Source organism: Carettochelys insculpta, chromosome 4 (assembly GCF_033958435.1).
Source record: "Carettochelys insculpta isolate YL-2023 chromosome 4, ASM3395843v1, whole genome shotgun sequence".
NCBI classification, from domain to species: domain Eukaryota; kingdom Metazoa; phylum Chordata; order Testudines; family Carettochelyidae; genus Carettochelys; species Carettochelys insculpta.
This window is the reverse complement of record NC_134140.1, coordinates 67,502,502-67,529,809: the sequence shown is the minus strand read 5'-3', so window position 1 is coordinate 67,529,809 and position 27,308 is coordinate 67,502,502. Positions and strand designations below refer to the sequence as shown.

General features: G+C 43.1%; 1 protein-coding gene across 1 annotated transcript in view; it reads left to right on the top strand.

The window, feature by feature from the left end:
• GALNTL6 (polypeptide N-acetylgalactosaminyltransferase like 6) overlaps nucleotides 1-6,331 on the top strand; it is a 910,287-nt gene extending 903,956 nt beyond the window's left edge. Inside the window, exon 12 of the mRNA XM_074991866.1 lies at nucleotides 6,164-6,331. Within this exon, the coding sequence (XP_074847967.1) occupies nucleotides 6,164-6,331 (168 nt within the window). The remainder of the gene's footprint in view (nucleotides 1-6,163) is intronic.
• Nucleotides 6,332-27,308: the final 20,977 nt, after the last annotated feature.

Genomic DNA, 27,308 nt, shown 5'->3' with positions numbered 1-27,308 from the left:
GGGGAAGGCAGGGGAAGGCTTTTAGCTGGCCTAGCTGCCGGAATGTGCTGATACTATCGTAGACTGCAACAAGGTTATCTTCTTAATTCCCATAATTATGCATGTGCTGTGCTTGCTTGTGTATTAAATAGTTGTGTATTGCCTCACACCAGATAGAGGCCAGGTCTACACTAGATACCATTTTTCCAATATAAGTATACCAACAAAACTCCTCCTAATGTAGATATAAATTATACCAGCAAAAACTGCTGACACTTGTTCCCCCAAGCAATAAGCTACACCAGCAAAACTGCTCGTGTGCTGGTATAGTTGCATCTGCCCTAGGCTTTTGCTAGCATGGAAAGGTCTCTTCTCCGTATCCCAAAAAAGCACAAAGGTTACTGTCTGGCAAATGTTCCTAACATGGATCTGGCTGAACTCTTTTTATAAATGCCTCATGGCACAGACTTATCACTGAGTCCTCTGACCCACCAGCCTGGGCTCCCTCTCTCACTGTGCTGCTGTGACAAGCTGCAGAGATGCTCCTGATTTTACACTTCCACCAATATACACACAGATAGGGACACACCCAGGTGCAGTTACTTCCAGGCTCTCTCCATCAGCCAACAACAGAAAGGCTACAGCTAAGGCTTGGTCACATATTCTTGCAGTGTTATAGCAGCCACTGCTTACAAACACCCATAGGAAGATCAAAATATTCCACAATCCACTGTCTTTGTCTATGGACCATTAGCCCTGTCTGGTTTCTTCGTTGTTGTACCTGTAAGGTTGGCTTGTGGGTGTTTTCCAGAGTAAGCCCATTTAAAATACAGATTCTTTGTCAATATTCATAACTTCATATACAAAAATGACACATGCATACAAATAGGATAATCATAATTAGCCAATCGTAACTTTTTCAGTTATATTTGTAAAGACGTACGTGGTTCAAAAGTGGGTCTTTGCCCACAAAAGCTTATGCTCCCAAATATCTGTTAGTCTATAAGGTACCACAGGACTTCTTGTTTTTTCTGGTTTAGAATGCATCACAATTATGCCATAATCCTATTGTAATAACATTCTGAAGAATATAATGTTATAATATAATGTAATTCTGAAGCGTATAATGTTACAGAAATGTCTAAAAGTGCACGTTTCTAACCAACAGCACTATTCTGGCAAATGTTCCCACCATAGATCTGTCTATTAATTTTTAACTAATTATGCAGAAGCCTCTGTAACAATAATAGTATATGAGCAGGCAACAAGCAGCCCCTTTTCACAAACAAAAGCCAGGTCTGTGACTCTGTTCCACTGCAGGCCTACTCACCCCAACTCAGCGATTACATGGAATTCTCATGTTTTAATTTTTCTTGTGTCACATGAAGTACTTTAGTTTTTGTGACTAATACATAAAATGCTCTCTGGTCAAGCAAATTTTGCCATGATACCCAATCCCAGCCATTTTCCATTATTCCTAGTAAAGGGACTGCTCTCAGATTTTTTTATTTTACCACCACTCCAGATGGTTTGAGTCTGAATGAATTTATGCACTCTAACATCTTTATTACCATTTGTGGAGCTTCTATGAGTACCTAAGTAGGGACAAACATACACTTTAAAAAAACAAAGTCAGTTGTGAAAGACCAGTGTAATTATGCTGTAATTTTATTCTTAGTGTAATGATTAGAAAAGGTGCTTGAGTTACAATACAGGGTGGGGAGCCCCCCAAGCTGTGGCTTGCCTGGATCCAGCTCTCAAGGTTCAGAGCTCCCCTCCCCACAGCATCTGGCCGACTGCAGGGTGGAGACCATGGCACCCCAAGTAGTGGGACGATAGGTCCCTTGGCCAAATGTGGGACAGGGGGGAATGACCACGTCCCAGTCAAAATCGGACGGATGGTCACCCTACATCAGAGTCAGATGGTGGCTGCCCTGTGGGGCTGCAGAGGGCAGCTGCAGCACTCAGCTGCTGCCCTGCCAGCAAAGCTCTCGGCTTTCCTCAGCCAGGGGAAGCCAGGCAGCAACTGTGCCACTGCACTGGTGTGGCTCCCAGCTCCCCCAGAGCCAGGGGAAGCAGGGTGGACAATGTGCTGGTCTGGCTCCCGGCTCCCGCCACTGTGGGGAACCAGGTTGCAGCCGCGCCACAGCGCTGGTCCAGCGCTTGGCTCTCCCGGCTGTGGGGAGCCAGAACCAGGCAGCAGCCACCTGTGCTCGGGAAAATGGAATACAGGGCAATTAGCCACTTTGGCAAAATAAATAGGGACACCAGGATCATGCCTGAAATATGGGGCTGTCCTGCCCAAAACAGGACCGATGGTCACTCTAGCCCCAAGCCTCACAGGCTGGAGTCAGCCAACCCAGGGCTGGAATTCAGCCTGCAGACTCAGGGGGGCAGGAAGCTGTATCACACACCACTCCCCCTCCTTCTCCTCCTCACTGGGGGAAAGGCAGTGCCAAGAAGCCGTGTCTAAGAGGCTTTTCCTCCACTGCTCCAACTGCCCAGAACTGTGGAAAATCACAGCAGTGGAGGCCAATGTCTGGCAGCAGTGGGGCACATGGAGCGACCTGTGCCCCGAGCGAGCTGTGCCATGTACATGCCCCCTATTGCCCATACCCTGCACCTGCAGACCATTTGTGCACCCCCTACCCACCTAGACCTCCCCCATCCTGCTCCTGCACTCGCTCCAACCCACATACCCATCCCATTCTTGCACGTCCTCCCACACAGACCCCTCCCATCCTCCTCCCGCCCAGAGTCCCCCCATCTCCAGCCTGCTTCTCCATCCTCCTTACTGCCCAGCACCCACATTCCAGGCCTGCTTCTTGGTAGCCTCCACCCATCCTGAACACCTCATTTTTGGCTCCACCCGAGAGCCTAAGGAGGCCCACAAACTCTATGAGCGCCCCTTGATCCCTAGCTTCTGGTGCTGGTGTACGACAGGAATGGGGAGAGCATTTTCTTTCTTTGGTTGTGTTTCAGCCAGTTAGGAATCACATCTGTACAGTTTCATTTCTTCTCACTTGTGTGACTCCCCCCCGCCGCACCGACTAATTTTTCTGCTCTCATGGCCCCCAACCAAAACAAAGGTTTTCTCACCTCTGATTTACAACATCGGAATTTAAAGTTTTCTGACCACAAAACAGGTACAAAGAGCATTTTGTTCCAACTGTCCCTGACAGAGGTGCAGGGAAAAACTGCCAGAGGAATGCACTCAGCTGGCACATTGGGCCCTTCTCTGAGCCTGTTAATGGGTCTTTCTTTCTTACCGTGTTTTTTATCATGTGGAAACCTGTCTGGGAGAAATTGTTCTGAGACTACAACCTCCTGTTAAACTCCTGCAGCCATCCAAGGATAATAGCTTTCAGTCACTGCTGACCTTGGCTGTACTAAAGAAGTGAAAGGTACATTGTCTCATTACCAATTACTTGAGCAGTCCCTTACTTTATGGAAAAGGTTTTCTTTCTAACATAATATTCAAAGTTGCCCACATGCAGAGAAAAAAAAAAAAGTCTCATTATGCTTCCCTGACAAGACTGAAATCTACAGGAGGATTTCTGGTGGCTTTTTATACTGGCTGGGAAGGAGGAGCTATACCTATGCCTTCTGGCTGCAAGTGGAAAATTATACTTTACAGTATAAACTATTGTGACGCCATATGGTTCTGGGTCTGTGTCCATTGAAATCCATGATCCAGTAATAAGTAATCCTGAGGCCAGAGAAAAGTAGAGATGACAATAACATTCGTTAGTTAAGAAACCAAGGAGTTTTCCCAGAGTAATCAAAAAATTATTTAAAAAAAACTACTATCTGCTTCCCAACTAAAAAACTTGTAAAAGGAAGGCAGAATAAGGAATCCAAAAATTTACACGGCCAGGTAAGCCTACAGATGCTAACCGAGAAGTACGTTGGCTTTGTCTGGGAAGGCAGGAGTGCTCTCGAACAACACATTTCTCCTGCTGGAACAGATTGCTTTCTGCTTGTGCATAATCAGGGTATGCCAGTTTCCAAGGAGCCTGATGTCTCAAAGCACAGATGACCAGATTTTGATTGTCCCTGGGGCAAAAAGATAAGGAGAACATAAGGAGTCTTGCTGTCCCTAGACATCAGAGCAGTGGCCGTCACAGTCACGCCACGCTCATGAGCACAGGGATTTGCATAGCATTAGAAATAGCTGCCACAGACTCGTAGATTAGGCTTGAAAGAGACCTCAGGAGGTCTTCTAATCCAACCCCTGCTCAAAGCAAGATCAACCCCCACTAAATCCTTCCACCCAGGGTTTGTGAAGCCTTACCTTAAAAAGGGGCTAGGAAGTATACTTCCTACACCCCCTTAGCCATAACCACTAGAGCTGGCCAGCTATAAAAAGACAGGCATGCTGTACAAGGGTGTCTCTTGCTTTCATTGGGCAGCATTGCTTGGCATTCTCCCTTCCTTCAGGCACTGCTTTAATAGCACAGCCTAGCCCTGAGAGTCCAGGATTCTTGCAAATTGAAATATTCTGCCTGCTCACACAAATGGAATGGGCAGGCAGAGATAAGGGAAGCAAACCTACACATAAGTGATCCACATAAAGCCGATCGGGCCAGCTTAGGCATGTCTGCACTGACAGTGTCTCGAAAAATAGTTTTAGTTTAAATATATCTAAAGAAAGGTGTAGTCGGCTGCCAGCTTTGGGTGGTGAGAAGTAGCATTCAAGGCCAGAAGGGTAGAACTGGGTCCTGCAGTTTTGAATGCTTTCTGTTCACAGGTACTGAAAATAGAAATTGGTCGGACTAAATTACAAGAACCTTTCCTTGTCTGCATCTTATTGGCTTGCTTGCTGCCTACTCTGTGGGTGTGCAATTGTTCATATTCTGAATTAGTCATCAGTGTTGCCAGGGTCATGCCTTCCACCAAGGGGGAAATCTGCATATGTTTACCAAAGATTATCAGAACTGTTACTGCAACAGCTACAGCAGGAGTGGCAGCCTGTGGCTTTCAAGCCTCATGCAGTTCTTTGATCAATCAAATGTGGCTCCTGCTCAGAGCTGCGCACCCAGACTGCTCACCGCTGATCTGAGCAGGTGCCCCAGTGACTGGAGGAAGAAACGCTTGGTGGCAGTGGCTCCAGTGACTCCCAGACACTAAGTTAGAGTTGGTGTTCAGAGGCAGGAAGGCTGGAATGCCTGGCTCTGGGGGGAGAGGGAGGGCACTGAGCTACATGTTATATATTTATTTTTATCTATCTATCTAGATATATACAGACCTGTCTATATATAAAATAAAATGTGGCTCTCTGCACTCTATCCACAACTATTGTGACTCTTATTTGCTGGTTGGCCACCCCTGAGTTAGAATAAGTGTATTGCACAGCCAGTCATTGTATCTCATAGCACTGGAAAGGACCTCAAGAGGTCTTTGAGTCCAGTGCCTTGCCCTTTTGGCAGGACCAAGCACCATCCCTGACAGATTCCATTGGAAACTTTCCAGTTTGCTAATCACTGACTGACACATCGCACAAAATCCAAATATAGTAGAGCTTTGCAACCTTCAAATATTAGAACCCAGTAGACATTTTTTACGTAAGATTCAAATTCAGTATTAGTCTTCAGTGTGCTCTAACAAGCAATACAGCTGGAATTTGCACCTATGTAAAATCAAATGGTAAGAAATAGAGCTTGTGTTATTTACAGTGGAGTGCAGCCCTGATTCTACCAAACTTCAGCTATCCAACTTAAATATTCTTAATACTCACGAAACATCCATAAGGTAGGGAAGCAAATATGAACATCTTCTTTGGAAGTGGAGACAGTGAGGCAGAGTGTTTAAGTCACTTGTCCAACCAATGGCACATGGAGTCTATGTCAGATGTACACAGAAAGCACACAAGACTTTTCTTAGAGTCTAATGAAGATGGGAAGATAGGAATCTAGAGCATTACTTGTTGCCATTTCTCTCTAAGCTTTGTTGTTTGAGGTACAAGACAAATGCTTTTGGTCCTAAGAAATCACTCACCTAATTGTATCTTCCCAATAACAGCCTTTTCATGTCAGGTTATTACTCAGAGAATGCCAATAGAAAACAAAATCATCTCAGCTAGGGTTGTGTTAATTCAAATTCCAGAAAATGTGAACGCTTTTAATCACATGGCATTTACTACTAAATTCTAAATTCTTTTTTCTTTTTCCCCTCATTCTTATAGGACAAAACTTTGTTCCATCCGGTAAGCAACAGCTGCATAGATTGCAACCCAGCTGAGAAGAAGATTTTCATGAACAGATGTGATCCTTTATCTGAAACTCAGCAGTGGATTTTTGAACATATTAATATGACTGTTTTAGAAAAATTTAACAGCAAGGCCAGTTCCTAGGGGGGGAAAAAACAGATTATAGAGATTGCAAACTACATTTTGGCCAGCCTCTGGGTCGAAGGAGTCAGGAATTACATTTCCTAGATCCAGGAATTCTTTTCTGAGGATTAAGCAAATGCCACGGCAAAGGCCAACGGGCTATCATTGCAGATGTACAGTATCTGAAGAACTTGGCTGCGAGTCTCACCAGATTCTGAGGACTTCAGGCTGACAATTCCCTTGCTGGCCAAGGGGAAACTTTATTTAAACTTTTCAAAAAATTCCGAGTTAATAAATTGGAACAAAATTCTAGAGCTTCTCAGGTCAATTCCTGCTGTAGTGAGTAGTTCTGAATGGATGCTATTAGTTGGGGTGGGTATATGGTGTACATGACTGCTATGGGAACCTGCAGAAATCACAGGTTGTGAACTAACAACAATGGTGGAATGTTAACAGTCTCCCAGCACTCCAGACAAACTATATGATTTGGTGCCATTCTCTTAAAGGTTGGGTTAAGCGGGATTAACCCTCAGATTGATGATGATGATGATGATGATTTTAAATACATCCCCCATCACATTACTTTCATTAACAAAATAGGAATAGTAGAAACATAAGGATTCAGAATTACATTGCAATGAAGCAGGAAATAGAAAGGTTTCAAAAGTCCCATTTCTCCTTAGCGTTTGACAAAGAATAAGTTCATCAAAGCAATTAAATCAATGAGATTTCCACATATGGTACAACCGAGCTAACACTCATCAGCTGAGATTCTAAGCTAGCTGTGATCTAGGTTAAGAACAAGGCTACCAAATCTTTCAGTCGACAGCAGGTATATCACAAATAGCAGCACAATGCAAGGTTTGCAGAAAGATTTCCAAGAGAAATCCCATGTTTACTTTTCCAGTGTTTTTATTAAAAGTAAAATTGTTTTAAATCAAAATATTCAGAAACATAAGTCACATCATGAGTGACAGGCTAGTTGTTTACTGTAAATCAGGAGAAACTTAGCGCCCAATAAACATCGGTACGCTGGCATAAACTCAAATGGTTTGAGTCCCTGCAATACAAATTACAGTATCCTGCAAGAATTAGAGGTATTTCCGGGAGAGGTGGCATTTTTGTTTCTGCAAGGTAGAGGTTCATGTAAAACTAGCTACGTGAGCCATTGATGAGATCCATTGTGCGTAAGTAAATGTGCCAGTATTTCCAGCTAAAGGGACTATAAATTTCTGGGTCTTAAGGAATTAGGAAATGAAAGCAAGTATAAAAATAAAAACGTTCAGTATTTTGACATTTTAATAGCATAAAAACCCCTATCCAAGCCACCACAGATTTTTTTTGCACTCTTGATTGTTATGGTGTATGTCCATGAGCTCTTACATATATCTGGCATGGTCAAGGAGAGATTTGTAGGCTTAACAATTAGAGTGGAGCAGTCTGTTCTTCCTCAGCGGAAATCAATGATTACCGCTACAGAGAGTATTAAAGTTTCTAAAATTAAGAGCACATTTAAATGGCCTGATTTTTACTTGAAACCTGAACCAACAGATGAAAGCACCATGAATTCAGATAATAAAGACTACAGAGAGGACTGTAATAGCACTTGTCACTTTCAACAATGTGTGTGAAATTAAGCTGAAAACTTATTTTCTTACGTTGCTAGAAATGTGTCCAGCTAATCAAAATGTTCCTATTTAAACTGTCCAGCCTGACAGCTGAAGGTGGTTTTGTTTTGTTTATTGCTCTCTCAGCTGTAGCTGGGAAGAGCAATGGTTGTATGCGGATGATGACTGTTATCTATACTTGTGTGCTGTTGTTGCTATGGCTTCCAAACAGTAGGTCAGAGGGACATTTTAGAAGGAACAAATCAGCTCTGGAGCCTTCAAGGATGCATGTCCTGGAAAATCAATTGTATGAAATACAACTGTGTATTGAAGAATTGCAGCAAAGTGAGTAAAAATCTATTTCAAATGTTCAAGGAGCAATCTATCTGTACAGTTAAATTACTCCTACTATGTCTTTAAATATGTTACTGTTCAGACTTAATTTGAAGACTCACTGTACTGCAGCATGGAAGAGAAGTGTCCAACTTTAGAGTCTCTCACACAGAGTTCAGAAGAGTTTAATGGTACTCTGAGTTCTAAATTGAACCATCTCTGATACAGATGGCTGTGTCTACACTACCTCCCTACTTCGAAGGGAGGATGGTAAGTAGGGTGTTGGGAGTTTATTAACGAAGTGCTGCAGTGCATAGGCAGCACTTCATTAAGCAAATTCCCCCCTGCAGCAACTTCGAAGTGTTAAACTTCAAAGTGCCAGCTCACGTCTAGCCACGGCTCACCCACCGCTACTGCAAAGTGCCTGGGCAACTTTGAAGTCCATTTACTGCTCAAAATTTTGGCACCTCAAAGTACTGGCGGTTGAGCTGAGGCTACATGCAAGCCGGAACTTCAAAGTTTAACACGTTGAAGTTGCCGGGGGCGGGGGGGGCGGGATTTGCTTAATGAAGTGCTGCCTACGCACTGCAGCACTTCATTAATAAACTCCCAACACCCTACTTACCATCCTCCTTTCAAAGTAGGAAGGTAGCGTAGACAAGCCCTACATGTAATATAGCTACTGATAGTTAGCACCAGACAAGCCATTACAGACTGTCGCCCTCTCAGCACAATTTATTTGTATCTTAAGCATGAGGAAAGAGGATTTGAAAATATAAGAAAAATTGAAGTCTGGAGGGTGAAGGTGAAAATAAAACCCCCAGGGTATCTAGCTGGACTTGCTGAAAGCCCTCAATGCCACGGTATCAGTAGTACATGTATGAGGTGAAAGGATAATTGCTCTAAATGTTCCTCACACCTGCCTAAGCAACACATTGCACAGCTTATATCATTTGGCATATGAATGTATGCTAATGGTCTGATGTTTAAAACATTTCAGCTGTGTCTAGATTGGCGAGTACTGTCAGAACAATGCATTTGTGTATCTTATGCCGATAGTTCTGTTGGGAGAGACTGGGCCCGTCCATGTGGGACCAAATGTCAGAAGCCCCTCCTCTGTCAAGACATCCCTTCTTCCTCATAGAATGAGGTGTACAGGGATATCGACAGACTGGCTGATCTCTTGCCGACAGAGCTGCAATCTGGCCACCCGCTCTGTCAACAAGTTTTGTCGACAGAAGACTGCAGTCTAGACATAGCCTTAGTGGGCACTAGGCTGCTGTTTTGGTAAAGGCCTTCTCCAGATGCTCAGTATAGATCTGGCTCTAAACTGACGCTTTCCATTATTTGCAGTTAGACAATATTTGTGAAATCTGGCCGTTTTGTTAAAATGCATTGTTTATGAATGAACAAAACTACATCCATGAGATTAAAAGCTTTTAACAAAGCATAACGGTGCTCCAGATGACATATCCAGTTTCTTTAAGAAGCGGGTCAGTGCGATCTCATATAAATTGTCACAGAGCCCATCGTGCATGGTATGTCTTGAACAGATCTTCCACAAGGGAAAAAAAAGTGTTTACATCAATGGTCAGATTTCAGGCACTTGTTCCTACGGGATAAAAATTCTACCACATAGCCACACAACATGCAGCTGAAAGCCAGATTCTCAGCCTCTCTCTAACCTCCTTTGCATAACTCAGAGCTAGCACAAAAATTCCACAAACTGGTTTTGTTCTCCCCTCTGAAGATTCCTTTGGCATGGGAGAATTCTCAACAGATGCAGAGTTAACAGAGCTTTCTTCTCAATCACAACCTGTCACTCATTCCCACCCCTCTGGTTTTTGATGGAGTGGGGAGGAACATGCTGAAGCCAGGGAGGAATGTTAATTGTTTTTTTTTAAAAAATCATATCAAATGTTGCATTTCTTATACAAAACTCTTTGAAGCACTATTTAGATTTAGTCTTACGTATAATGAATTTTGATGAAGTTTTGCCACTTTACATCAACTAGTGACCTGACCCCCCATTTTTTTTTCTGTTTCTAAAAACATGCAGTTTTGGGGGAGAAGAGGCGAGTCTATTTACATAGTTGTGAAAATAAAATTTATATAAGATTTCATCAGCTCCTGTTGCTCATTCTTCACTTTAACGTTATTAGCTCTATTAATGACATCGAAGGTAATTGCTGCAGAAATTTTACTGTAACAAAAGGACAGAACCTTAACTTGAGAAAGTAGAATAAGCAACGGGTCCAGCAAAAAAAAAATTGGTAAGAAAGCAAGGCTTTGTTTTCATGAAAATTATCCCAAGTCATAACACGGGTAGGGTGAGAGGCAAAGTAGCATCATGTCAGCAGACCTATTTCTAAACACACTGATTTTCAAATGCTTCTAGGAGGCATCAGCAGCTCTTTAGTCTGTCAGAGTGATTGACATGTCAGAGAAATAATCTTGCTGCAAAAGTCCTGATGTTGTGACAAGATGTCACTTTTTATTAGTAGTGATCTGATTTCAGAAAGGTCAGGTTGTTTTAAGACAGTGCTTTCAGCAATCCCACTCTGATACAATGAGTAAGGCTGTTTTGTAGCATAACATAGTGTATATTTCTAGGTCTGAGTAAGATCAGCTCATAGACAAAATGCTCCTTAAATACTGAAATAAATAGTTAGGCCTCAGAACTGTTCATCATGATAAAGATCTCTCAGTTTAAATGAAAACAGACATGCATTTTTAACCCAGTAGGGGCTTATGTTTCATTGACCCACTAAGTGAAATTCTGGGGCCATAGAAAACCAGTAGCGAAAGGTTCAAACTAGCTTAGTGAAATGAATGTCACGGTCCCAGTCCTTTTCACAAAGGACAGGTATCCCCATCACAATTGATGCCAGTTTGCATTCTCACTGACAGTCTCAGCGGAAGCAGAAGAAAGAATAAGATGGAGACGTCATTACCCATTCATCTTACCCAGTCAGATTAGGTTGAAGCATTCTAGTGGGGTAGTACCATGAGCTTTGCACAGCTGCTACCATGCTATACCTTTGAATTAACATACAAAATCGCCAATAAAATTAGAAGGAAAAAATATATTTTGATATCAGTTAAGATGACTGAAAAACCACGCCAAAGTCCTCAAGCTGAAAAACTGACAAGGGACTTTTGCAATGGGTACTAGCAATGTTCCCTTCATTTTTTTTTTCCATCCCTGCTTGGAATAAATTTTGTTCTGGTCAACAAGGCATATGCAGATGTATACCCCTGTTTGAAACACATGCTGCCGGCTGTGGGCACTGTGCTAATAAGATAGGCAGCACCTGAATTGCTCCTAAGCTGCAGCCCAGGGACACTGTGTACCACATATATACAGCTCATGAACTGATCACAAAGTAGAGGGTGGCTGGAACAGGAAACATGAGTTGCCTAACTGGCCCACAAACATGTGCTGTATCTGTTGGTTCAAAGAGCACAAGATCCCCACAATTGTTTTTGTACATCATTTTTCAGAGTTAATCTTCTCTGAAACACAGAATGAGCGTCCATCAATAATCTCACAACACAGGCCAGTGAGGAGTTTTAATACAGAGTTGCAATAATATGTAACATAGTGGCTGCTGGTGGTGCTGCAAGTTTAACAGGGAGAATACCTGGCACCTCTGCACAGAGCAGTCAAAGGTTCATCAGCCTTCTTCCTCCCAAATAAAAGTCCTCACCTGGAAAAAAGCTGAGTAAGTATTATGGCTATCTTAGTGGTTCTAAGTGTAGCAGTATTTTCTGATTACAAGTTGTACTCTGGTTCTGAATCAGAGTTTGATACATTTGTATTTGATGGCATTATTGTTAACCATCTTTGTCTTCCGTGTAACTGTCATAGAGGAGTATTTGTAACCTTATAGTATTACCTCTGTGAGTGATCTGTGTGCACAATACCCAAGAAAATGGTTTAAGCAGGAAAATAATTATCATTTAAAATGTTAAACTGAACAGTAACTTTTAGCTCGGGATGAACTGAAAAACATTTCATGTGCTTCCCAAAGTTCAGAGTTCAGAGGACAAATTTTGGCACTACTTTCATGCAGTAAGCTTGTTGAGCATCAATAGTGCCAATACTATCAACCAATGAAGTGGAACGTCCAAATACTATGTGGCAGCATGCTGCACCCTGATTGGCTCACAGTGTGATTTTAAAAGAGAAAGTATCTCCTTCCATGGATGGTACTTCAAAAAGAGGTTCCTACCATAGTGGTTAGGCATGTCAGATATCTTTGGCAACATTTGTCTAGCTATATTTATTATTTTGCAGTACCTAATTGTATAGTTGGCAATTCCTTGTTGCAAATAAAAAAAAACAGTTTTTGCCTCAAAGAGTTTACAATCTAACTTCAAACAATGATGGAAAGAGGACAATAGGAATGCTGGTAATGAAGAAAGGACAGGCTAAAGCAATAAGATTTATGGGATGATCGTATGTGCAGAGCATGGTGAACCAGATTTTTTTTCAATTATGCATATAAATAAATGCACTTAATGATTTATTAGTTTTAGGCATCCTGGTATAATTAGCTCTTGGTGGGGAGGGGGGCATGAATGAGGAGAGGTTAATGGCCTTGAGTACTGAACCAAGGACATTCCATGGGTTGCGAGTGACATAGAAAAAGGGCATAGTAATGGAGTAATGTTAAATGAGCAGAGATGGACCATGTCTTGAGGCTGGCATTATGGGTGGCATGGAAGAGGTGTAAAGGGAGATGTAATTATTCACTATTAGGTAAGTGAGGCTAGTATCTAAGAGACATTTATGCAAAGTTCTGTTCTCAGTCACCTCAGACTGCGCCCTGAACTTTTTAAATATTTGAGCCCATGCCAACCCAACTTGAAAGAATCACAGACAAAGGTCCAGACTGTCTGCTTTTTAGCCCTGGGCATCTTTATCTAATTTGCATAATACAATATTGGATACAATTTGCCCAGAAAGCCCAAGTGATACTACCACTAAAATAAAATAATGAGCTGGACTGCTAAAGACAGCAGAGATCCACTAGGCCCATGATTTGCTCAATAAAAAGAGGAGGTTGCCAGCCTAGGAAAGTGACATAAATAAACTTAAATTGGGGAAATCATGAGTCACAAGTCTAAACAGCCTTATTTTCAAGGATGAATGGTGAGGCAATTACATCTTGCCCATTTAGGGGGGAAAAGAAGAGAGGAAACAGACAGTTCAGAATAGGTAAGGACCATGGATCACATAAGCTGTTATACTACTGGGCTTTGAAGGGAGTAAATTCATGGATTCCAAGGCCAGAAAGGACCATTGTGAAATCCTGTGTGACACTGATCACAGAACTTCACTCTCCCTCCAAAAGGACTATAGAGTCTTTTTTTTTTTTAGTAAAACATTGAAACTTAATTTACAAACTGCCAGAGATAGAGACTCCATCAAGACCCTTCCTACACTGTTCCAGTCATTAATTATTTTCACTGTTAAATATATATCTTATTTCCAGTCTGAATTTGACTAACTTCAACTCCTAGCCATTGGATCTGCTAAATTGAAGAGTCTATTATTAAATAATTATTCCCCATCTGGTTACTGATGGGCTATAATAAAATCAACCCACAACCTTTTTTATCTAACTAGATTGAGGTTTTTTGAGCCTATTACAGTAAAACAGTTTTAATCCTTTAATTCTTGTGGCTCTTCTCTGAACTCTCTCCAATTTCTCAACATCCTTCTTGGATCATGGGAACCAGAAATGGACATAATATTCTCCCACTTGAGATTCCCCTACTTTTGCATCCCAGTATTGCATACTTTGGTCACAGTGTTTTGCGCTAGGAGCTAATGCTCATCTGATGATCCACCACAACTGCTGTATCATTTCAGTATTGCTGCTGCTCTGGATAGACTCCCCCATTAAGTAAGTACGGCCTTTGTTCCTAGATGTACAGATTTACATTTAGCCTTATTAAAACACTTAGGCTGGGGCTACTCTGTAGTTCTAGCTTTCAATAAGTTTTTGTGCAAATTGCATAACTTATTCTGAAGTATCTTATTTTAAACGTGGTGCAAGCTACACTGCACCAGAGTTTGAAATACGTGCTTAGTTAGAAATCCCTGGTCACCCTCATCCAACAAGGGTTACCAGGAATGAAACACCAGGCTGGAAAAACACCACAACTGGCCACACAGTTTCTATTTTGGGATACAAATGCATCCCAAATTAGAAACAATAGTCTAGCTTTATCTTTAGTTTCCATCCAGCCTGCCAAGTGATCCAAATCACTGTATCAGTATCCTGTCATCTTCATTATCTACCACTTCCCTAATTTTTACGTCATCTTCAAATTGTATGAGTGATGACTTTGTTTTCTTCCAGCTCCCAAATAAAGCTGTTTACTAGCTTCTGACCAAGAACCAATCTCTGTCGTATTCCACTGTAAACACATCCATTTGATGATGATTCCGTGTTTACAGTTAGGTTTTGAAACTATGTTAGCCAGTATTTATTCCATTTAATGCGTGCCATGTTAAATCTTCTAGATTTTTAATCAAAATGTCGCACAGTACCAAGTCAAATAACTTATAGATGATATTGTATCAACTCTATTACCTTTAAGAATCAAACCTATCATATCATGAAAAAGATACCAAATGGTTAAACAGGATCTGATTCACCATAAACCTACGAAAACTGGCATTACTTATATTTATCAATCAACTTTTGTATCTGCTACTCCATTATCTTGCCCAGGAGGTATGTCAAACAGATTACATATAAGTTCCCAGGTCATCCTGTTTACCCTTTTTGTTCACAAAACATTAGCTTTCATGGACATAACTTTAGCTTTCTGCCAGTTTTCTGGAATGTGTAGCATTCCAGGACTTATTGAAAATCAACATTAATGGTCTGGCAAATTCATCTATCAGATCTTTTAAAACTCTTGGAAGCAAGTTATCTGCAGTGGCTGATTTTAAAATGTCTAACTTTTAGTAGTTCGGTTTAACATCTTCCTGACATACTAGTGGAATGAAAAGAATTTCATCATATAATATGACTATGCCATCTGTTTTTTCTGAAACACAGAACAGAAATATTTACTACACACAATAATGCATTTTCTGCATTATTGATAATTCTGTTACTTCTATTGTGTAATGGACCAATACCAAATATCCTAAAAAAAGTCTCCTCCTTTCTATCCTTAACATTGTTGGTCATAAGTACCTTCTTGTATCTCTTAGTTTCCCTAATCAATTTTCTACAATTCCTAGCTGCTGCTTTTTATTCAATAATATCAACTTCCCTTTCTTCCATTTGTCATGCATTCATTTTACTTTTTATAGATGCCCTCACTTTCTCTCTAACCAGATCAGTCTGTAACCAATTCAGCCTTCTTCCTTAATTGTGAGTTTGTGACTTTTGGGACATTAAGTAATAAATTTCGAGACAATTCCCAATTATTACATTTTTCTAATTAAATTCTAAATTAAATCATTATTTTTAATTCTGTGATCAGTTCCTCTTTTTCAGTTAAGATGAAGTCTTATGCAGAATTTACCCTTTTTTTTCGTTTGAAACTTCATCAGTTGCCATTTAGAAATTCCAAAGAGATTTTTGAAACTCCATTTCAAATATCAATCAGTGGAAAATTTGCATGCTTATTCATGCAAAATCTTTTATAACTAGTCCATCACTAATCTGCAGGGACATGTAGGTAACCAATATTTTCCAACATGTTCATTTCTTAATATGATAAGAACAATTTCAGAGTCCAAAATACACTAATTACAAAATATATCAAAAGGAAACTAAAGTGGTGATTTGTTGTGTGACTACACCAGCACTGAGTTTTGAGTTTGTGGGTATGTGTTGCAGATCAAATATAAGTCAGCTGTAGCAGGAGAATGCTGGGGTCATGCTCTCAACTTTAAAGGCTTGTTTCTGAAAGCTGTTTGCATCGCAGGCTTTTTTTGGATGGAGAAAAAATGGTACCAAGGTATCCCAGGAGCTACTAATCCAGATCACTACCAAGTAGCTCTGCCCATTTGCTGTCCAGAGACAAGATTATGCAAGTTTCTCTACAAGCATTCTCTTTTAAAGACAGTTGGTGCCTTCATCCCTAGTCTTCCTTCTCTAACATCAAAACCTCCAGAATTTGCACTCTAGGTATCCAACTCCCAACTATTCTCTTTTTTAACCCTCTTTTTCTCTTTCCTGCTTTGCCTTTTCCTATTTTTGTGTCTCAGCCTTCACCCCACATGATCCTGCCTGTCAGGAAGTATGGCCCTCCCTCATCCCTCCCATTTCAGTAGGATAAAGGAATGTTTCTTCAGGGTAGTACAACTAGAATTGCTTTGACCTTTTCATGACTGGATCAGCTTCTGGCAGCTTGCCATCAGTTTCAAGGACCAAAACCCACAACAGAACTTTCCAAGCAGCCACTTGCTGCACTACCCAGTGACCCATCACAGCAGCTGAACTCAGGGTTCCCATCCATCTAGCTCAATCTTTCTGCAGAGTCCATCTCTGACTGAGAAGAAGCTGCCACTCCAGCATTACAAGTACTATATCTTCACTGAGGGAGGGGAAGATTCCAGCTAAGTCATCTGCTTTTTCTAATCTGAAAAGAGATTGTATGTTTATATATATTATAATATATATAATGTAGGTAGGTAGGTAGTCCGTTGTGTCCGACGATCACATCTTGAGCTTGCACAGGCTCATCGGTTGTGGACTCGTATGTGGTTGAGGAGACCAAGCTTTGAACGGCATGGGAGTTCACAGTGGGGACAAGGGAATTGTCCTGGCTCTGTTGGTGTGGCTGCTGCTGTTGCTTTCTTTCTCTCATGAGCATCAATGAGGTGTATGCATCGCTGCTCTTCCAAGTTGTCATATGCATGTCGTACGAGAGCATGCCAGCCTGTTTGGTCTTTTGCATGCTGCTCTAGCTGATCTGGTTTTAAACCAGCATGAGCAATGCTGGCCTTCACCTAGTCTTTATATCTCTTGAGAGGCCTACCTTGATTCCTTTTGCCCTGGGAGAGTTCACCATAGAGGACTTGCTTAGGGATTCTTGAATCCTACATTTGTATGATGTGCCCTGTCCAGTGAAGCTGGGCTTTCAGAATCATGGCTTTGATGCTCGTGGTTCCTGCTCTGTCCAGGACTTCCAGGTTCGTAACTCTGTCCTGCCATCGAATGTGCAGTATTGACCTCAGGCTGCATGTGGGGAAGCACTCCAGCAGTTTTATACATTTTCTGTGAAAGGTCCAGGTTTCACAGCCATACAGGAGACTGGTCAGGACTACAGCCTGGTACACTTTCAGTTTAGCAGACTGTCGGATATTGTGCTGATTCAATACTAGTGTTCTCAGATGTCCTAGTGGCCAGCTACCCTGGCAGATTCTGGCATTGATTTCTTTGTCCAGGGAGCCATCATTAGCTATCACACTGCCAAAGTACTTGAACTCCTCCACTGTTTTTAACTCTGTTCCTTCAATAAAGATTGAAGTGGCGAGAACAGCAGATCCTGGAGCAGGTTGAAACAGCACCTCGGTCTTTCCTAGGCTGATGGTCAAACCAAAGAGGCGAGTGGCATCAGCAAACTTGTTGCCGATGAGCTGGAGATCAGATTCCTTGTGTGCCATAAGTGCACAGTCAGCAAAAAGGGCTTCAAGGATGAGCCTCTCCAGCATCTTGGTTTTAGCATTCAGACAACGAAGGTCGAAAGGTGACCCATCATGTCTGTATTTTACGTAGACTCCATGGTCCAGGTCCCTAACTGTGTGGCTGAGGATGCATGTGAAAAAGAGGTTGAATAACACTGGGGCCAGCAAGCATCCTTGCTTCACACCATTGGATATCTCAAATGGATCTGAGGACTCGCCATTTGAAAGAACAAAGCCAGTCATGTCACTGTGGAACAGGAGTATGAGGTTAATGAATCTTCTCAGGCAGCCAAGTTTTGACAGGATAATCCACAGGGCTTCTCTGTTGATGGTGTCAAAAGCCTTGGTCAGGTCTATAAAGACAGGGTACAGATCCAAGTTCTGCTCTATGCACCCTTCCTGGACCTGACAAACAGCAAAGATCATGTCAATGATGTTGCAGCCTGGGCGAAAACCACACTGTGCCTCTTGTAGGTTCTCCTCTGAGATGCTGGTGATTAGACGGTTGAGGATGATTCGAGCCAAGATCGTCCCAGCAGTATAGAGAAGGGAGATGCCCCGGTAATTTCCACACTCAGCTTTGTTGCCCTCGTTCTTGAAGAGAAAGATGATTGTGGCATCCTTAAAGTCTTTGCACATGTCTTCTTCTTCCCAGATGCTGATCAAGATGTTGTGAAAGGCTTCAAGTGACACTGGTTGTGCTGCTTAGAAAATTTCAGCAGGGATACCATCCACCCCAGGGGCTTTGCCAGAGCTTGTCTGGCTGATTGCCTTTTTGACTTCATTCATTGTAGGGGGCAGGTCAAGACTGTCTATTGTGGGTTTCTGAGGGATCTGGTCTAGGGCCACAGGGTCGACAATGGAGGGTCTGTTGAGAAGGTTGCTGAAGTGCTCTCTCCACCTATTGTTAATGCTGTTCTTCTCCCTCAGAAGGGTCATGCCATCTGCAGACAGGAGAGGTGTAGTACTTGGCTTTGAAGATCCATATATAGCTTTGATAGCACTGAAAAACATCTTGGAGTTCTTGGTGTCAGCGTCGTATTGGACTTCATCAGCTTTACTCTCCCACCACTCATCTTGCATTTTGCAACATGCCATTTGCGCCTGGCTCTGAAGGTGTTTGAAACAATCACGTTTGGAGATTGAGGACTGATTGTTTTGCCATAGCAGAAATGTGTTCTGTTTTTTCTCTAAGATCTTCATGATGGCCTCATCATTTTCATCATACCAGTCTTGGTGAACTCTCTTTTTCAGTCCTTGTGTTGACTTGGCTGACTCCGTCACTAGGGTTTTGAACTGGTCCCACTTTTGTGTTGGGTCTCCAGTCTGAGGTCCATGGGATGTCATTACTTTGCCAAGACGGGCTGTGAACTTCTCACGATGACCAGTATGTTGCAGCTTCCCAATGTTGAAGGAGGGTCTGACAATCTTGAGCTTCTTGCAGTGCAGTGGTGTGATGTGCAGCATAAGGACTGATCTGACGAGTATAAGATCAGTCCAGCACTCAGCTCCCCGCATGGCCCTGGTGATATTGACATCTCGAATGTCCCACCTGCGACTGATGACATAGTCATCAGGTGCCACTGTTTTGATCTAGGGTGCATCCATGTGGTCTTGTATTTATTGGCTTGCCTGAAGAAAGTGTTGGTAATCGTCAGGTCATTTTCTGCATACAAGCTCAGCAGAAGGTGGCCACTGGCATTCATGTTACCAACACCATGATGTCACAGCACCCTCTTCCAGGTCCTACAGTCCTTGCCAATCCTGGCATTGAAGTCATCCAACAGGACAAGCTTGTCACTAAGAGGAGTTGCTTTCACAAGATGGTCAAGGTCCTCGTAGAAACTTTCTTTTGCTTTGTTGCTGCTAGTCACTGTGGGGACATAAGCGCTGATGACAGTTATGTGGTGAGAGGTGTTGAGGGGGAAGCAGAGTCAGATGCTCACTGATGCAAGTTGGTAGGTCAGGAAGCTGGTGCAGAAGTGATGTCTTGATGGCAAGTCCCACTCCATGGATTCTGTCTTCATTTTCTGGCCTGCCTTTCCACAAGAAGGTGTAACCTCCTTTTGGTTCACAGATGGATCCTTCCTCTGCCAGGCTGGTCTCACTCAGGACGGCTATGTCAGTGTTATAACATGCCAGTTCTCTTGCTATGAGGGCCATTCTTCTCTCAAACCTCATAGCATTCTCCCTGTCCAAGAGGGTGCAAACATTCCATGCTGCAAATATCATCTTTCTTTTCATTGTTTTTTGACCACTGTGAGGGTAAAACTGCCAGCTGCAGCAAGCAATTTTTGGGACACCTTTTCTAGTCCCCTCCCTCATTTTGATGGAGAACAGTACTGTTCCTAAAAACGCCTGGTCGGTTGCCTGGAATGCTGCCTAACTCTTCTGTCGTCCTGGGGTTAGAGTCGAGCAACCGAAGTCCACAGGCTGCCTATATGCACGTTTGGAGCTACAACACCTAGTGGTCACCTCCACCTGTCGCTTCGCGCCTCCGCCATCGCTGCAGGACTTTGAGGTAGACAGAAGTGATGAGAATGTGCAAAGAACCTATGTGGGAGAATGTTTAAAGTGGAAAACCCGTTGCACAGGGGCAGTTCCACTCTCTCGACCTCAGAAACCTGGTTCCAGTGGTACAAAAAGTCATCACGGCTGGGACTTCCTAGGCTGCAGTGGGTGGCCATGCTGTCTTTGGTGCCTTGGCATACCCTTCACTCTCAACTGAGCGTTGCAGAACCGCCTTCCTGGTCGTTGGATCTTGCTTTTGATCTCATCTGTCCAATCCGCCAGGGCCGGCTTTGTATGCTGGGATAGGCAATTCCCTATCTCACCGCAAGTTTCAGACCTGTCGTCTACGCTCACCTGGTTTAGCCCGCCTGTTGAAGCCATTTATCAGGGTGTGGCCGCTGCATGCTACAGCTTCTTGGAGCCACAGGTGCCAGGTGGGGCCCAAAGGTGCATGAACTGCCCCCAAAGAGACATGACAAGTCCCCACACCAGAGGTGCTACCCCTCCATGGACCCCCATACACCCCATATGTAGTAGTAGGCATCCTTCAGTCTGCACAGACTATGGATCGCGCCCTTTAAAGTTTCAATTTAAGACTTCATTTACAGCGTCTATTGTGACTATAAAGACCCACACGAGAGCGACAGTCCTTGCTGCATCTCTTGCAGATGTAGTGGGTGTCTGGCAAGTCCTTATTGTGCTTTCTGTGTGCTCGCTTCTCCTCTGCTAGCTGTCTGATCTTCAACTCGCCCTTCTGAAGGCCCTTGTGTAACCCCTGCCTTCATCTGCCGCGGTCGTCTGCTAGTTCTTCCCAGTTGTCCAGCTCGATGTCTACCTCTCTGAGGTCTCTCTTGCAGACATCTTTGTAGCACAACTGGGGGCATCCAGGAGGTCTTTTGCCAGAGGCTAGCTCACCATACATGATGTCTTTTGGAATCCTTCCATCGTTCATCCCGTGGATGTGGCCAAGCCAGCGGAGCCGACGCTGCCTGAGGAGGGTGTGCATGGTTGGGATTCCAGCTTGCTCGAGGACGGCTGTGTTGGTAACTCTGTCCTTCCATGATATTCCAAGGATGCGCCTGAGGCAGTGCAAGTGGAAGACGTTCAGCCTCTTTTCCTGGCGGGCATACAGGGTCCAAGTCTCGCTGCCATAAAGGAGGGTGCTGAGGATGCAGGCTCTGTAGATTTGCATTTTGGTGTGAGTGTACAGCTGCTTGTTATTCCACACTCTCTTGCTGAGTCTGGACAGAGTTGTGGCCTCTTTTCCGATCTCCTATTTAGCTCAGTGTCCAACGACAGGGTGTCAGTGATGGTGGACCCGAGGTAAACGAACTCGTGGACAACCTCTAACGTATAGTTGTCAATGCTTATTGAAGGGGATTCAGCAACATCTTGACCAAGTACATTTGTCTTCTTTAGGCTGATGGTAAGCCCAAAGTCCTTGCACGCTTTGGAGAACCGATCCAGCAGTTTTTGAAGCTGGTCTTCTGTGTGAGACACTACAGCATCGTCTGCGAACAGCAAGTCTCTGATGAGGACTTCTCGCACCTTAGTCTTAGCTCTCAGCCTTGCAAGGTTAAACAGTTTCCCATCAGATCTTGTGTGCAGCAAGATGCCCTCTGTTGAAGATCCAAAGGCATGCTTCAGGAGGAGTGCGAAGAAGATCCCGAACAATGTCGGAGCAAGCACGCATCCTTGTTTGACGCCGCTCCTGATTCTGAAAGCATCCGATAATGCGCCGTCATATTGGATGGTTCCTCTCATGTTTTCGTGGAACGACTGGATCATCTTGAGTAACCGTGGAGGACAGCCTATCTTGTCGAGCAGTTTGAACAGACCATCCCTGCTGACCAAGTCAAAAGCCTTGGTCAAGTCGATGAAGGCTATGTAGAGTGGCTTTCTCTGCTCCCTGAACTTCTCCTGCAGCTGCTTTAGAGAGAAGACCATGTCAACAGTAGACCTCTCTGCATGTAATCTGCACTGCGATTCGGGGTACACCCTCTCAGCAATCTTCTGGAGTCTGCCAAGGATGACGCGAGCGAACAGTTTACCAGTGACGCTTATGAGGGAGATTCCACGGTAGTTGTTGCAGTCGCTTCTGTCTCCTTTGTTCTTATACAACGTTACAATGTTAGCGTCATGCATATCCTGTGGAACCTCACCCTCTTTCCAGCACAGGCACAGTAGCTCATGCAGGGGTTCCAGGAGTGTGTCCGCGGCACATTTGATTACCTCTGGTGGTATACCATCCTGACCAGGGGCCTTTCCTGCTGCAATGCTGTCAATGGCTGCCTTCAGTTCATCCACAGTCGGTTCTTGATCCAGTTCGTCCATTACTGATAGGAGCTCGACAGCATCGAGGGCTGCGTCAACCACAACATTCTCGCGTGAGTACAGCTCGGAGTAGTGCTTGACCCAGCGCTCCATCTGTTTGGCTTTGTCAGCGATGACTTCACCAGATTTGGATTTCAGAGGTGCCATCTTGTTCTGGGTGGGTCTTATACACACACACACACACACACACACACACACACACACACACACACACACACACACACACACACACACACACACACTTCTATATATATTACTCAACAGTTCTGCTTCTTAGGTGTAGTCAGAGTCACCTCTCCTTAATTTGGTAACAAAATTAGCCCCAGAGATTTGAAAGAGCTGTGAGAGACTGTGTTGGCTAGTTTTGCAGCTTGTGTATTATAAACAGAATTATATTAAATTCCAATAAGACACACCTTTGCAAATACACTGAAGTATTACACAAGTGTAACTGAAGTGACTGTACATAACCCACTGATGAGTATGTAACAAGTACCGCTCCATGTTGCTCTGCAGAGGATAAGAATGTATGTCTACCTTAGTTACAAATCCTTAGCTCTAGGATGTATTCATAGAGGATTTTACTTCTGGAAGTCCCCATTTGTCTACCAATATGGTGGCTGTCAGAGATGCACAGGAAAGAAAGAACTCAGCTTGAACTCCCAGAATTCAAAATGAATTTGCAGAGCGGACAGCTAAATCACACAAATAGAGCCAACATGAAAAATCACAATGCCATTTCTACAGAGTCAATTATGTCTGTCATATATGATGCAGTATGGGAAGGTGGAGGGCAGCCATCTGTGGGGAAGGAACAAGTTCTGAGCTATCTAATAAAACTAGATGTGCACAAGTCCATGGGTCTGGATTTAATGCACTCCAGGGTACTGAGGGAATTGGCAGAGGTCATTGCTGAACCTTTGGCCATTATCCTTGAAGACTCTTGGAGATCAGGGGAGATACCGGATGACTGGAAGAAGGCAAACGTAGTGCCCATCTTTAAAAAAGGAAAGAAGGACAATCCAGGGAACTATATACCTGTCAGCCTTACCTCAATCCCTGGGAAAATAATGGCGGGAATCCTCAAGGAATCTGTTTTGAAGCACTTGGAAGAGGGGAAAGTGATCAAAAGTAGCCAACATGGATTCACCAGGGGCAAGTCCTGCCTGACCAATCTGATTAGTTTCTATGATGAGGTAACAAGCTCTGTGGACATGGGGAAGTCAGTGGATGTGATATACCTTGACTTCAGCACGGCTTTTGATACGGTCGCCCACAACATTCTTGTCCATAAGTTAAGGAAGTATGGATTGGATCCTTGGACTATAAGATGGATAGAAAGCTGGCTTGATGGTCGGGCCCAACAGGTAATGGTCAATGGCTCAATATCTGGATGGTGGTCTGTTTCAAGCGGAGTGCCGCAAGGCTCAGTTCTGGGGCCAGTGTTATTCAACATCTTTATTAATGACCTGGATGAGGGACTGGGTTGCACCCTCAGCGAGTTTGCGGATGACACAAAACTAGGGGGAGAGGTAGATACGTTGGAGGGTAGAGAGAGAATCCAGAGGGACCTGGATAAATTGGAGGACTGGGCCAAAAGAAATCTGATGCGGTTCAATAAGAAGAAGTGTAGAGTCCTGCACCTGGGGCGGAAGAATCCCAAACATTGTTACAGGCTGGGGACCGACTTGCTCAGCAGCAGTACGATGGAAAGGGACCTCGGAGTTACGGTGGATGAAAGGCTGGATATAAGTAAACAGTGTGCCCTTGTAGCCAAGAAAGCTAACGGCATACTGGGGTGCATTAGGAGGAGCATTTCAAGCAGATCTAGAGAAGTAATTATTCCTCTTTATTCAGCACTGGTGAGGCCACATCTGGAATATTTTGTCCAGTGTTGGGCCCCCCCAGTATAAAAAGGATGTGGATTTGCTGGAGCAGGTTCAGCGAAGGGCAACAAAAATGATTAAGGGTCTGGAGCACAAGACCTATGAGGATAGGCTGAGGGATTTGGGCTTGTTTAGTTTACAGAAGAGAAGACTTAGAGGTGATTTAATAGCAGCCTTCAACTTCCCAAAAGGGAGCTCTAAAAAGAAGGGTGAGAAACTGTTCTCAGTGGTGTCAGATGGCAGAACAAGCAGTAATAGTCAGAAGTTGAAGAGGGAGAGGTGTAGGTTAGATATTAGGAAAAACTACTTCACCAGGAGAGTGGTGAAGCATTGGAATGCGTTGCCTGGAGAGGTGGTGGCTTCTCCATCCCTTGAGGTTTTTAAGTCCCGGCTGGACAAGGTCCTGGCTGGGATGACTTAGTAGGGGTTGATCCTGCTTGAAGCAGGGGGCTGGACTAGATGACCTCCTGAGGTCCCTTCCAGCCCTGTGACTCTGTGACTAGAAGCTTTGTGCGCTGAAGGAACTCGTAGAATGGCCAAGGAAGAAAGATTCTTCACAGGTGGTCAACAGTTCTCTAGTTTAACTTCAAGGGCTGGCCTTCTTACCACGTAACTCCTCCAGTTATAGGCAGTTATCCCCACCAGGGTTTAGTTTTCCATTTATACTCTGCAAAGGTAGTCTTTACAACTGAGAGGTTGGTAGAATTTATTGGAATTCTTTTAGCTCTTCCCCTTTTTCATCACATCTTAAAAAGCTTTGACCATCTTAATTTATGTGTGTCAGGAATCTTTTTTCTGTGGTTTGAGTCCATGGGTCTCTATCCTCTCACAACATCTATAAATTCTTTCCATTATTTCCTGTAGGATGGATTCAACTTTGGACTGATTTACAGTTTTATGTGCATTATAAACATCAGCCCTCAGCCAAAGTTACCTACACAGCAGCCATATCCTCCTTGGTTGCGTCTACGTTACCAATTTCTTTTAGAAAATCAGTCCCTTTTTCGAAAGAACACACAGAGCGTCCACACACAAAATGAGCTCTTTTGATTCAAAATCAAAAAAGAGTGCAGCTCTTCTTCCAGAAGCCCTCTTCCACCCCTGGACCACGAAGAGGGCTTCCTTTCAAAAGCTTCTTTCAAAAAAAGAAGCATGTGTAGATGCTCCATTGGCCCTTTTTTTGAAAAAGCAGGCCTCAAAGTGCCAGATTTTTCGATCCCTGACTTGTTCTTTCAAAAGAGTGGGGACTGTGTGGACGCTCTCTGTCAAAAGAGCAGATCAATATTTTGATCCGCTTTTCTGTGTGTGGATGAGCTCTTTCTAAAGATCTTCCAGAAGAGATCTTCTGAAAGATCACTGTAGTGTAGATGCAGCCCTCCAGACATATCAGTGAAACGGACACCTCTACCTGCAAGGAACATCTTCTATTCTGCTAGATCTGCCTGTTACACAGCCCCTGAGTGCACCCACAAGACTTACTTACTATTTCACATTACCAAAAACAGATGTCCTCTGGCCATTTAAGCATCCAATTGATTTTTAAAAGAGAGGATATTTTGAGAGAAATTTGCATATTCCTACTTTAGTCAGCAAATAGACAACGCTAGCCACTTGCAATTTAGATTGATAATGGATAACCAAATAATAGGTAAGAAAAAGTTTTCTAATTCCAAGGAAGTTGAGAATACAATATATTATTGCTGTAATTTACTACATCTTTCTGAAATTATGGGAAAATGTTATTTTTAAGGTGTGTGCATCTAAAATATTATATGCTGGATTATGACCAATAATATATACTTTATAAATAAAAAATAAGCATACATTTTGTGCTGACTAGACTAATATAGTTGGCTTAGATCTTAATCATGGCTGTAGAAGCTTTGATCAACTTAATGCATTAAAATAACATTTCAGTGTCAACCCTAAAGGATCTATAGAGAGCACATACCTGCAAATAACTATACTATAATGCAAATCTTGAAATATGGAATAAAAATTGTTCACCTGTCCTGTTTTAGATGCAATTGTATTAAGTTAGGGGACACAAATGGAAAAGATTGTTAAAGTGTCCAAAATTACCTGGCTTTGAATGAATAAATACCTCTCAAAAAATCACAGTATTTATTTTCTTCAATTTGCTTGTGTACATTGCTTCTAAAATGGTCTGCTCTGTGAGGTGGATAAAGAACTTGAAAACCTTTTCATGAGTAAGCAGGTATAACAATTACATGGCTTCACAGGATTACGGTGACTTTGTGGACTCTGTGATGATCAACAGGGACAGAACTCTTCCGTTCCAAAAAAACACAAGCCCTGTCCCTGAATTTGTTAGCTAGGGAAAGGTATCCTCTGTAGCTCAGCTACTAGAATGAGATATGAATGCAGAGACGTGGCTATCTCCGTCTTTTGTAGAGAGCAGTTGTACTCTCAATAAACACTAGCCTGAACATTACAAAGTAAAAATCAATAAAAAGGAAAGGAGCAGAGAAGAGACACTAGGGGCCTGATTCTGATGGTGTATATTGGAAGTATCATCACTCAAATAGCTGTCAAAACAAAAAGCAGTCAAGTAGCACTTTAAAGACTAGCAAAATGGTTTATTAGGTGAGCTTTCGTGGGAGAGACCCACTTCTTCAGACCATAGCCAGACCAGAACA